This window comes from Podarcis raffonei, chromosome 6 (assembly GCF_027172205.1).
Source record: "Podarcis raffonei isolate rPodRaf1 chromosome 6, rPodRaf1.pri, whole genome shotgun sequence".
NCBI classification, from domain to species: domain Eukaryota; kingdom Metazoa; phylum Chordata; class Lepidosauria; order Squamata; family Lacertidae; genus Podarcis; species Podarcis raffonei.
The window spans coordinates 58,877,729-58,889,858 of NC_070607.1; the positions used below are offsets into that span (position 1 = coordinate 58,877,729).

General features: G+C 42.4%; 1 protein-coding gene across 3 annotated transcripts in view; it reads right to left on the bottom strand.

Annotated features, from left to right (window-relative positions):
* Positions 1-11,747, bottom strand: part of DSTYK (dual serine/threonine and tyrosine protein kinase) — a 39,631-nt gene extending 27,884 nt beyond the window's left edge. The window contains exon 1 of one of the 3 annotated variants that reach the window (XM_053393294.1): positions 11,188-11,747. In XM_053393294.1, the coding sequence (XP_053249269.1) occupies positions 11,188-11,485 (298 nt within the window). In that variant the 5' untranslated portion in view covers positions 11,486-11,747. The remainder of the gene's footprint in view (positions 1-11,187) is intronic. The other 2 variants (XM_053393293.1, XM_053393295.1) reach the window with 2 other exon arrangements.
* Positions 11,748-12,130: the final 383 nt, after the last annotated feature.

Below are 12,130 nucleotides of genomic sequence, written 5' to 3' on the forward strand. Positions count from 1 at the left end.
TCAGAAGCCTTTAATTTGCAACATGGCAGGAAGAAGTTCAGCAAGTATCCATTCCACATACATCCCATATCAATGCAGTACTACGAAATGAAGTTATCAACCCAAGGTTTAAATGAAAAATGATGGCTATTGTGCAAGGTCAGGAAGATATGGTCAATGGCCTGGTATGTCTAAACTTACTAAAGAAAGATGGAAAGATGAAAGGAGGAACATATAATTTGGGGGAAATGATTTCCTTGATTATTAGAAATATAATGTTCAAGATAATGTATATTTGCACTTTTTCTTTCATATATTGTTGAATATGCACTATTACTGCATGGGGTGAGGATGTATTTTGTGTTCTTTGCACAAACACTAGGGTAAATTGTAGGTGGCTCTGTAGTCTAAAGCACTGAGCCTAGGGCTTGCCAATTGGAAGGTCGGCGGTTCGAATCCCCACGACGGGGTGACCTCCCGTTACTCGGTCCCAGCTCCTGCCAACCTAGCAGTTCGAAGGCACGGCAGGAAGGCTCCCTCAGCCAATAAAGCGAGATGAGCGCCATAACACCAGAGTCATTCGCGACCGGACTTGACTGTCAAGGGTCCTTTACGGTTTTTTTACCCATAATAACCCAAGTGGTCTACCTTATAATAATCAGAAAACTGTAGAATAAGATGTCACTGAAAACCTGCCTAGACCTTATCTCCATTTGTGACACACAAGTAGGTGTCTATGAATTCCAGTGTTTACTTGTCCAACACGAACAGCTCACCTTTGTATATCACTGTCTCATTGTACTATGTATACTCCTCAAAGATGCCAAAAAGAATTTTAAAAATCCAGTGGTCTCTTATTTTCATCTTAAAGGGTATTTATGACTGGAGCCTTACACCTTTAAGCACAGCTCCTTTTAGAAAGCTTGAAGTTCTCATATTTTACTACTATTATTTGTTGACCACTTAACTCAGGTATGGGGAACCTTGGGCTTTCTGAATATTGCTTAACTATAACTCTCATAATCCTTGGCCACTGGGCATGTTTGCTAGGGCTGATGGGAATAGTAGCTGAGCAGCACCTAGTGGCATCAAAGGTTCCCCATGCCTGATTTGACTAATTAATAGTGTCCAATGTGCTTTTTTCCTTCTTTCTCCCTCCTAATCCCTTTTTCTTAGCCCTTTAAGACTAAGTTTAAGGGCAAGGTCAGTCTTACCATAAGAACTGATAAAGCTGCTCTGGAAGTATTTTTAGCTGAAGAATGGGATAAAAGTGTTTTCAATATTTAAATTTAAGGAGCAACCCTATGCTCCCTGGGAGTGGCTGAGCAGCCATAGTAGCCTGCAGAACTCTATCTCTGGAGTTCCCTGATGCAGCAAAAGAAAGCTCCACTGCAGTTGCTGAACTACCAACAGTCAATGGGTCTTTGGGATCCTAAGGCCCATTATTACTCCAGTATGCCCTCCCCCAACAGGACCCAAAACTATACCAGCCCTGGAGATAGCATGGTTAATTCCCTCTCATTTCGGTGACGACAGGTGAGTGGGCAGGTAGGTATGGGGAGAAAAGCTAGGAGGGAAAACAGGAAAAGCTGCCATCCCCATCTCCAGTCCTCGTTTCAAGTAGCCAGCAGGGCATAGAAGTGGCAGTAACTCTGTCACAGGTTCAGTAAAGGTGTCCATATTAAAAGCAACTTTATGTTCAGTGCCTTTAAAAGGGCGTTTCACTCATGCTGCACTACATTCTTAACCTAAGCATAACATTTTCCAAAAGGTATTTGGTACAAAAATTATGAAGAACAGAAGAAGAGAACAGCTTGTGTGTTTTATTCCACCCAGCCAACATAGAGCGATTCTGTTCCAAGTCAACTGCCAAACTGCTTCACAGTAGTGTCTTGTATGCACGGCAAGAGAAGTACAGTAGAAAAAATTGTTTAGTGGCAGAAAGAGCCCTGCTGAAAATCATTTAAGACAACAGGGCCCCCAGTCACACCCTCAGCAAGGCAAGATCGTTTTCTACAAAACCTAAAAAATCAACATTAAAAATGAAGATGAAGTAAGGTACATATAGCTTTAGACCCTGTGAATATTCAGCTGGTATGTGAACTTTTTCTTCTAGACAGGTCATAGCTTCATTTACCTTTTCCCCAGTCTAGGATGGGTACACTAGCCAATTGATCAGACAAATATTGCCAGTTGATTGCTTATTCACCTGTTGAAGGATACCGCAAGTGCTCGATCAAGTTCAGAATGCCACTGTGTAGGTAGAAGCTAACTTCTTTTAAAAACTGGATTATTATTTTTTACTATGCCATTCGCTAACAGTGAGACATACAAGACGAGAAATTTGATGATGGAGGTGAAAAACCGGTTGAAGGTGACGCAAAGGAAATGAACAATTGGCCTGCTGCCTACTTAACATTGACTTCTGGATGTACAAGTTACTTGGTTTATTTTTTATTTTTTCTCTCCCTCTCTCTCTTTTTAAAAGTGTATTAACTGTAGGCTGACCCTAACTTTCCAGGAATAAAGCCAAACTACTATTCAGTGACTTGTTTATATTTATAAAAAACCTTACCTGCAACAATTTTTAAGTAGTACTTCCACTCATTAATCATTATTGTAAAACAGTTTGGTTTTGCACTCAACATGCATATCCAACCACTGACTACTGGAATATTTTTATAATAAAAATATAAAATTCTGGACCATTATTTGACCAATGTTTGCTCAAGTCAAATGCCCAGCTCAACCCTAGTCAGAATTCTATCTTCAGGGTCACAAAATAGGTTCAAGGATATTGGCTGAAAATGCCTGGGCAAACAGAAGCTGCATTGCAGCAAGAAACCTTCTATGCTGCAACATGTAATCCAGTCTGACTACACAGCAAGTATATTTTTGTTGACTGCATGTATAGTCCTGATGCTGCCAATGAATAAGTCTCTAGACAGATGGTTGACTGCCACTAATTAATATCCTTCATGAATATTTTAACTGCCTGTTAAGTATCCATTTCCAGAGGGGCAGCCATGTTAGTCTGTTGCCAGGGGCAGGGGGGAAGGGTCCGGTGGTGCTGCTGTGAGTGACATTATATATTTGTATCTTGCTTTCTCACTCAAGAGCTCAAGATTATGTGTATTATCCTCCCTGCTCTCCCACTTTTATCTTTGCAGTAGTATCCACCCTATTCCTATAACTGTAATTTATTTTAAAACAGATTTTAATAGTAAATGCATGTGCAAAAACATCAGTTCTTGACAATACATTGTGGGGTGGGGGTGGGGGAGGCAATCCACATACAATGTTCTGGGCCCAGGAAATCCTGTGGGTGTCTCTGCTAAAGATCAACAGCACAGAGAATAGTGATTAAAACTTATATTAATATTTTCATATCCATTGCTAACGTACTAACAGGCTGAATAACTCCAAAGTTACTCAACTGAAGAACTAGCCTCAATTCAGCAGTTAAGAAAATGACTTTTTGTTGTGCCCAGCTGTCAACAAACAAGAATTCTTACACTAAAAGGATTAGTTGAAGGAACCATTTTGCATCAGTTGAGAAAACATGTGATCAGCACTTCAAAAGTGCGCAAAGGGTCTGCTTTTCCCAAGAAGAAACTAGGTAACTGATCTCAAAATAACTATATGAGCAGCACAGAGGAATAGTTTACATCACGTTACAACAAGTAGAGCATGTTCACATAAGATAGAGCACTTTGGAAATAAGATCTGATAAGGAAAAAGCCGCCACTGAAGCGGCCTAGTTAGAATATTTCTGAAGTTAAAATCTAATGTAATGATAATGGATCCATGAAGTGGGATCATGGGTCCTGAATGTGAGCCAGCTCCACCTGGAAACTTGGAGAAGAGACTTGCACTCTCTGGGTGCGAACCAGGCATCGGGTATCCTGCTACCTTGATGGAAACTATCTTGCCACATCTTGGTGATTATCAAAAGGCTGAATGTGTTGTGTGGGTCTGAGGGGGCTCTTTGCATGTCTGATCATATACAAATGCTTCCTGAGACAAACAGCAATTGCTGTCAAGACCAAGAGGTCATTTAGGTAGAGGTCAATCGCTATGCCTTTCAGCCCCGTGGCCCCTGCTGAGGGGATTGCAGGAGAAACATCAGTGTGGCTGCAGTTTCTCATACCACCGTGCAGTCATACCACCACTGAGCAAATGGGGATGGGGGAGAGTTGTCTCTGTATTTGGTGCTTCACCCCATTTTACAGTCAACTGAGTCTAAGGTACTATGCTGCTCTCCACTGTGTCATGCAGTGCCAATCAGGACTTGTGCATCACTTCTGCCCCAAGCACAAGGTGCACAACTGACCCTGCCTCACTAAGGCCACAGTGAGTCAGAGAAAATGCCAGCTAGCCACTGCTTCCTCTTGACCAGTGTTAGAAGCACAGATATATAAGCTAGGTGCCAAATGGCTCCTTAAACCTATGTTTCAGTCACCAAAACAGAATGTCAGTTGCCATTTTGGGGCAAGGTGGCTCCAAAGTCTTGCTTTTCAAATGATGGACTGACTGTGATTGATTTTCAGTTAAACATCTGGCTAATTCATATGAAAACTTTGAACTAGGTTAACAACTCTGAAAATTTAAAGAAAAGTCACTTTATCCAGAAAGAGTCCACATATATATTGGCTTATTTCTACCTCTTTCTCTTAATGGTGACACGGACCACCCCTACCCCCAAAGGAGTGCAACACAGAGGTCTAAGATTAAACATGCTCTCTCAAGGAAGGCAGAGTCAAGACTGGTGTAAGGTTGCTTCCTCTTTCAGGATGGCCAACAATAGCAACTGCTTCTTGTTTTGAGACAAGGGTGGTGTGTTTTTACTCTACTGCTGAAAAAAACCAGAGTGCAAATTTTACAATTTGCTTGTCAAATGTGATCATGTAAAGTGTCTCTAGTTCAACAGTGCAACTTCACAGGTCCCTTTAACGATTCACCAATATATCCATCAAGAATCAACCTGGCCAGTACTAAGACACTTGCACAAGTATAACCAAATATGCAGAGAATGGGGTGGTGCCTTAATGGTTCACACATCTAGCAATGGATTGTTAGATAACATGGATAGCAAGGTTCAAGTCCTGTCCCTCATTATGCAAAGACTATAGGAAAAACCTGTTGAAATCAGAGGAAGGTTACACAAACTTGAGAAGAGATGACAGCAAAGAGTTTAGAACAAAAAACTGAAACACCTTCTCAAGAAAGCTAGAGGGAGCTTTTTGTGGGTGGGGGAACTCTACATGATAATTGAAAGGGGTAAAAGAAAATCACAACAAATCCCAGAGGAAAACGTGTGGGTTCTCAATTAGGTTTGCACATTACATGGGCAATGTTTCACAGTTCAGCTCCCAGGAATCATAATCTAGGGTTAAGGCTCAGTTCCTGAGAATAAGTTTATTCAGGGAAAAGAAAACCTTCACTAGTGTGATATTCAAACTTAAGCACTATTGAAATATGTTACTATTAGTATACTGCAACTTCACATACTATTTCTACTCACAACACTTACATAAGTTTCCACTTGAATAAGAACTTTCGGCACAACCTTATTTTCTTCACCATAGAATTTCACTGCACCAAGGGTGTGGATCATTAAACTTTGCCAAGATTAGAAGTCAAATAGGGGGAAATGGGGTGTATATAGAGCCAAAAGCTGTAGGCTAGCCCTGCAAGTGTTCAACAGGCCACTGCAGACAGCAGATATGGTGGTTATGGGATTTTGTTTGTTTGTTGCCAACACTGACCTTAAGAGAGGATGGCTTACAAACAGCCCTGACCTTTTGGGATAAGGTGGCTTACAAACAAAATGCATAAAGCCACAGAAAGGACTGCATTTTGAGAACAGGCTCTGTACCATTTGGGACTTTGTTAATCAAGACACAGCAGAGCATGTGCATGCTAATTCACAATCCAGGATATTGTCATAGTATACTCCCTATACCACTATCAGACTAGACACCACAGTCTTTGCACCACTAACTCCATCCATATGTCATATGAAAGAAAAGAATTTCAGCACACACTGAACATATATAGATATTCTACTAGCAGAGATGTTCAAGCATGAGAAGAATTCTATTTGATCATTGTTACCAGTTTTGAGTGGATTCTAATATACTGAACTGGTTTTGAGCTTCAAGAGCTCCCAATTACTATTATTGGTTTGGGGCTTAATTTTCTAATTTTGAATCCTTGCCCAGAGGTTTCCTTTGTCCCAAAGCATCTCTGTTTTAGAAACTTCACTTAATTTTATTACTTTACTCCTTTATAAACCCAGCATCTAGATTTTTGCATTGCATTGCCTGAATGTATCTTGATTTAATGTTAAATTTATAAGACAATAAAGCAAGTAATTGCTTTTTAGCTGATTATTTAGATTTAGCCAACTGATAAGATTTTACTCTATTTACATTTGTAGAACCTCACTGAAGGAGGCCTTAGTGCATTTTGAGAAAACGTAAGAAAACAAAATTTACAGTCTAACCAAAGATTATGTTTCTTTTAGAAATCAGTGCCATCTGAGTATGACATTTCCTTATAATAATACATTGAGACGAGTTATAAAAATAACTAAGCATGAGATCTGTAATGTTTGTTTGTTATTAGTATTTATTTTGTTGAAAACCCAGTGAAAGCTCCATAGAGACCAGCCTGGATTGGTGAAGATCCAGCTAAGCCTTCTTGTACTTTCCTCCTAAAGCAAGAACCAATAGTTGTAATAACTGAAAGCAAATTATGTAAAAAAATTTTTTTATCTATGCATCCTACATGGCAGCAGTTTCTATAAGTATCCCAAATCAAGTCATTGTTCATCTGCTCCACCATTTACTCTGGGGCTATGTTTAAAGATTAATCACACTGATAATTAAACATTGCAAACCTGGTCCTTTTCATGTTATGAATCACCCAAATGCTGCGCCTGGTTTTCCAAATCAAATACCATAAGAACAGCTCCCTGATAAGATTTGCCGGTACCATGTAAATAATGTGTGAAACTATCATTTGCCTATCTTGTAACATGAACACATGACTTAGTTTCCAATCACGTGCATAATTTTTATGCAGAGTTATGTATATGCTTTCTCACCAAAGTCAAGCAAGAAGAAATGTATTCTATGAAGCCATCCTCTGTAACTTGGTTCAGACAATCCACTAAAGAAACAACCTTTGGGCTTATGTGTTCCCCCACCCCCAAAAAAATCCCACAGCAATTATCTTCCAAGGTCTCTGGTTACAACAGAATCAGATAAGTACTGTTTGTCCATATCCTATATAAATCACCATCTCAAAACACAACATGGCAAGGAGGGAGTGTCTTAAGCCCATGCCTTGTTCCTGTTTTGTTCAGAAAGCGCTGAAGTTTATGAGGCAGGAATTTTTCTTGTGCTTTATTTTTCCACAGAATATTGTCCGTTTCATGCATTCATTAGCAACACTGAACGTATGCTAACTGCAATACTGGAGTTTTTGCCAACTGGAGGCAGGCAAATGTTTTCTACATCTTTAAAAAGGCAGGTGGGAGGAAGAGGACCCATGCAACTACCAAGCGGTCATCAATATCAGGAAAGGTATTAGAACAAATAATTAAACAGCCACTCTTTGAGTAGTACTTAGAAAAGCATACTGTGACTACTAAGAGCCAGCATAGGTTTCTGAAAAAGAAGTCATGCCACACAAATCTTATTTCTTTTCTTTTTTTTATATAGAGTTACAAGCTTGGTGTATCAGAGGAATACTGTGGATGGAGCGTATCTTGCTTTCATTAAGGCTTTTGACAAAGTCCCCCATGATAGTCGTTTGGAGAAGCTGGTAAACTGTGGGCTAGATGATGTTACTGTTAGGTGAATTTGTAGCTGATTGACTGACCGAACCCAAAGAGTGCTCACCAATGGTTTCTCATCATCCTGGAGAAAAGTGACAAGTGGGGTGCCACAGGGTTCTGTCCTGGGTCCAGTGTTATTCAACATCTTTATAAATGACTTGAACAGATAGGATGCTAAGCAAACATGCATACGACAACAGACTAGGAGGGGTAGCTAATACCTCAGAAGATGGAATCAGGATTCTATATTACCTTAAAGTTCAATAGGGACAAATTTAAAGTTCTATTCTTAGGCAGGAAGATCTAGGGGTCTTAGTAGACCACACGCTTAAAATGAGTCAGCAGTGCGATGATGCAGCAGCAGCAGCAAAAAAAAAAGGGGGGGGAATGCTATTATAGACTGCATCAACAGAAGTATAGTGTCCAGATCAAGGGAACTAATAGTATCACTCTTCTGTCTTTGTCAGACCAGTACTGTATCCAGTTCTGGTGTGCAGAGGAGAGCAACCAAGGAGATAAAATATCTGGAAACCAAGACTTATGAGTAACAGTTGAGTGAGTTGGATATGTTTAGCCTAGAGAAGAAAAGGCTGAGGGGTGATATACCAGCCATCTTCAGCTATCCAGAGGACTGTCATATGGAAGTTGGCGCAAACTTGTTTTCTGCTGCTCCAGAGAGTACCAATTTCAATTCAATTTCAAGTTACAAGAAAGGAGATTCTGACTAAACATCTGAAAGAACCTCATGACAGTAAGAGCTGTTAGACAGTGGATCAGAGGAAGGTTTTTAAACAGATGCTGGATGGTCATCTGTCATGGATGCTTCAGTTGTGGTTCCTACATTGCATGGGGCTGGACTAGATGTGTGAACTTGCATATATCTGAGAGTTTGATTGCAGTTGCTCCAAAAATAAAAAAGTGTTTCAATAACAGAAACAATTGCCATCATGTATCACAGTGCAGTTCTTATTCATGCTATTCTGCTGCATAATTGCCAGTGCCCAGAAACCATAGCTTGGTAGAAATCCGGAAGTATAAAACAGCCCTAATGCTTCTTAACAACTGCAAAACCAGAAGGAACCAAGGCATAAGTAGACACCTACATTTCCATTACTATGTATCTTTGTATTATTTATCTTTGTAAATAAAACATTTCAGGTATTATATCAGTATCAATCAAAACTTGCCAACTATAATATATCCAAAGACATACACAAAAGAAACAAGTTTTTTTAAGGGTTGCCATACATCTGGACATATCCAGAATACTGTAGCTGCAACCAGTGTCTGGGCGGGAAAATCCAGGCGTATGGCAGTCAATGTCAGTGTCGTCTTTGCTGATTTTCCTCAGAAAAAGCTCAAAAATGTCTAATTTCTTTGCAACCCTATTTAATTGGCACATCAACAGCTGGTTTACTCACAAGCGTAAACAGGACTGCAACTTAAAGCTTCTGCCAACTCCTTCTGATCTAATATTTTAAAAAAGCACTTTGTACAAAACTTCCCAATGAAAGAGTGGGGAAATGTACCTAGAAAGTTAAAGCTGTAGGGCAGAATCAGAAAGCGGAAAACATCTGATTGTTTTGACAAACACATTTAAAAACGTCTCTATAAGAAGAATCACATTTCAACTAGGTGCAGATTTATTACAAGTTCAGGGCCAACAGCCTGTGTAGCGAACCACTTGTTTCCTGAAGAGGCAGGTCATGTATTCCAATCACACATCCATTCGGATCCTCATTCCAATTTTTGTCTTATTTTATTCATTCTCAGAACCAGTTTTGATTCCGTTACTCATTTACAAACCTCTAGTGTCCATCCAGATCATTCCGTCCAATCACATCTATGCCATTTCTAGTTCACTGCTACTTCATTCAGCATATTTCAATGCAGTCCAACCTCAGAACATTTGTTTCCTTCCATCTCAAGGAGCATTTCTTCTCATTCACCAACAGAGACCAGAATCACAGTATTTCAGAGTACAGTGAAGAAGTTGGGGCAACAAGCTACACCAGCATGCATACTGAGAAATTAAAATACTAATAATAAACATCAAGCTATTGCTTAGACGTACAGGAGGCTGCTGACCTCAATGACTCATGCTCCAATAAACCTGCCTCAGAAGCAACTTCTCTCTGCTATCCATCCTGGGGTTTGTTTGGGGGGGGGGGACTATATTAGTTTGTAGCTTACCATACATAAAATTCTTACATTTTAGTAGAGTATAGGCAGAGCCTAACACAAGAGAGCACTTAAAGCAGTCACTGATGGTAATCTTCACTCCAAAAGGCATATATGGGGGTGGCAACAGTGCCATACCAAATTCTTATTCAAAGCCAGGATGCCAAACACTTAAAGGGCAGCCAATGCCATTTGTTTGTGCATAGCAGAATTCTTCTTGGGTTCTGGGCAGCTTCAAACAGCAGCCACCTGTCAACCACTAGTTCCTTCAGCCTTCAAGGATTCCTATAATTACTCCTGAATAATCACCTTTTTTCTCAGCTACCTCCCTCTTCATCTTGGCTACCTAAAGGCCTCTCAATTGCCTTTTCCCACTCCCTCTGGAAAAGCCAGGATCCCCTCCACATACCTTGCAGTCACCCACAGACATGGATGCCAGATACAGAACCATGAGCATAGCATGTGGTCACAGATTATAGGACTTGCAGTCCAGCAACATCTGGGCAGCCATAGTTCTCCAGCTCTGCCCCAGCAGGCCTCTCCCTGCTGTCAATCTTCTGTTAATCCACACCATACATTTTAAGCAGTCTTATACCACTTTAACTGCCCCCCCCCCATTAAGTGATCCTGAGAACAGTGGTTTGTTAAGGGTTCTTTGAGGAAATGGTAGTTCTGTGAGGGGTAAATTACAATTTCCAGTATTCTTTTTTTGGGGGTAGAGGGAGAGCCATGATAGCTAAAGTGGTATAAATGTGCTTTAGCTGTATGGGGCGGATGTGGCCTTACCTGGGGGGATAGGGAGAGCAACAACAGTACAGTCCTAACCATGTGTACTCCAAAGCAAGTCCTACGGAATTTAACGGAGCTTTCTCCCAACCCTGCAGCTCTAGCACCTTGGCGAACTCAGCCAGAGTTACTTGGGAGTGCAGATGCACAAGACCAGACTGCAAGGGCTGCCCAAGAGGGGGGAATTCCACCCACTGACTGCCATTCCCACACCGCTTCAGTGATGGAAGAAGCCACACCGGTTGGAGTTTCCCTTGATACATTTTTTTTTTTAAAGGGAGAGGAATATCCCTGCGATTTGGGCAGAGACCCAACATAAAATGCGGAAGCTCCTCCTCCCACCGACCCGCCCGGTTCCCCCGATACGCCCCTCCCCCCACTCCCGAGCTCCTTACCGGCCTGCAGCGAGAGACCCTCACCAACAGGAGCACAGACATCTGGGGAGGGCTGCTCCTGCTGAGGCCGCGGCTCCTCCCCGGCCGGCCCAGGGGTAGCGGCGGCGGCGGCAGCAGAGGCAGCGCCGGGGCCCTGGGAGTACTTGATGTCGCGGAAGAACTTCTTCGTCTCGCGCAGGTTGTGCTGCAGCCGCGCCAGGTGCCGGTTGTAATGGCCGAAGGCGCGGCACAGCTCGCGGCTCAACCCTCCGCCGCCGCCGGAGCCCCGGGTCGAGGGGCCTCCCGTTCCCCCCGACATCTCGCCCGCGGCGGCGTCCGCCTCAGAGCTCTCCCCCCACCACGGCGGCGACTCGGGGGATGCCAGGCTGTTCTGGCGCCGCCTGGGCCACGGACTCGGCCTCCTCCTCTGCCAGCAGCGTCGCACCGAGCCGCACTGCGCACGGAACGGAACCTTTATCCGGGCGCTCTGGCGGGGAGGCGGCGGCGGCGGCCGGGGGCGGACCCCATTCTGCGCGCTTGCTCGCCTTGCACTGTGGGGGATGTAGTCGCCGCTTCCCTCTTGTTGCGGAGTAGCGGAACTGCACCCTCTTGGCGGGCGGGTGAGGGCCTTTCCGAAAGGCACTCTGGGATTTGTAGTCTTCTGCCGGGAGACTCCCTACTTCAGTTTGCAAGTCAAAGGACCAGTGCCGGATTTACGTATAAACTAAACAAGCTACAAGTATAGCTTAGGGCCCCACTCTCCAGGTGCGGGGAGAATAAAAGGGGGGTCGGAATCTGGATGTACATTTCCAAAATATAAGATAAATAACAAATAAAATAAAACCTGCATACAGCAACAGTGTCAAATGGCTTTAGATACCTATTAGGTCCATAAATTACCATATATTCAACACAAAAAACGGACAGTTTGTTGACAAAGGACAGCTGGACATATAAAGGGCCC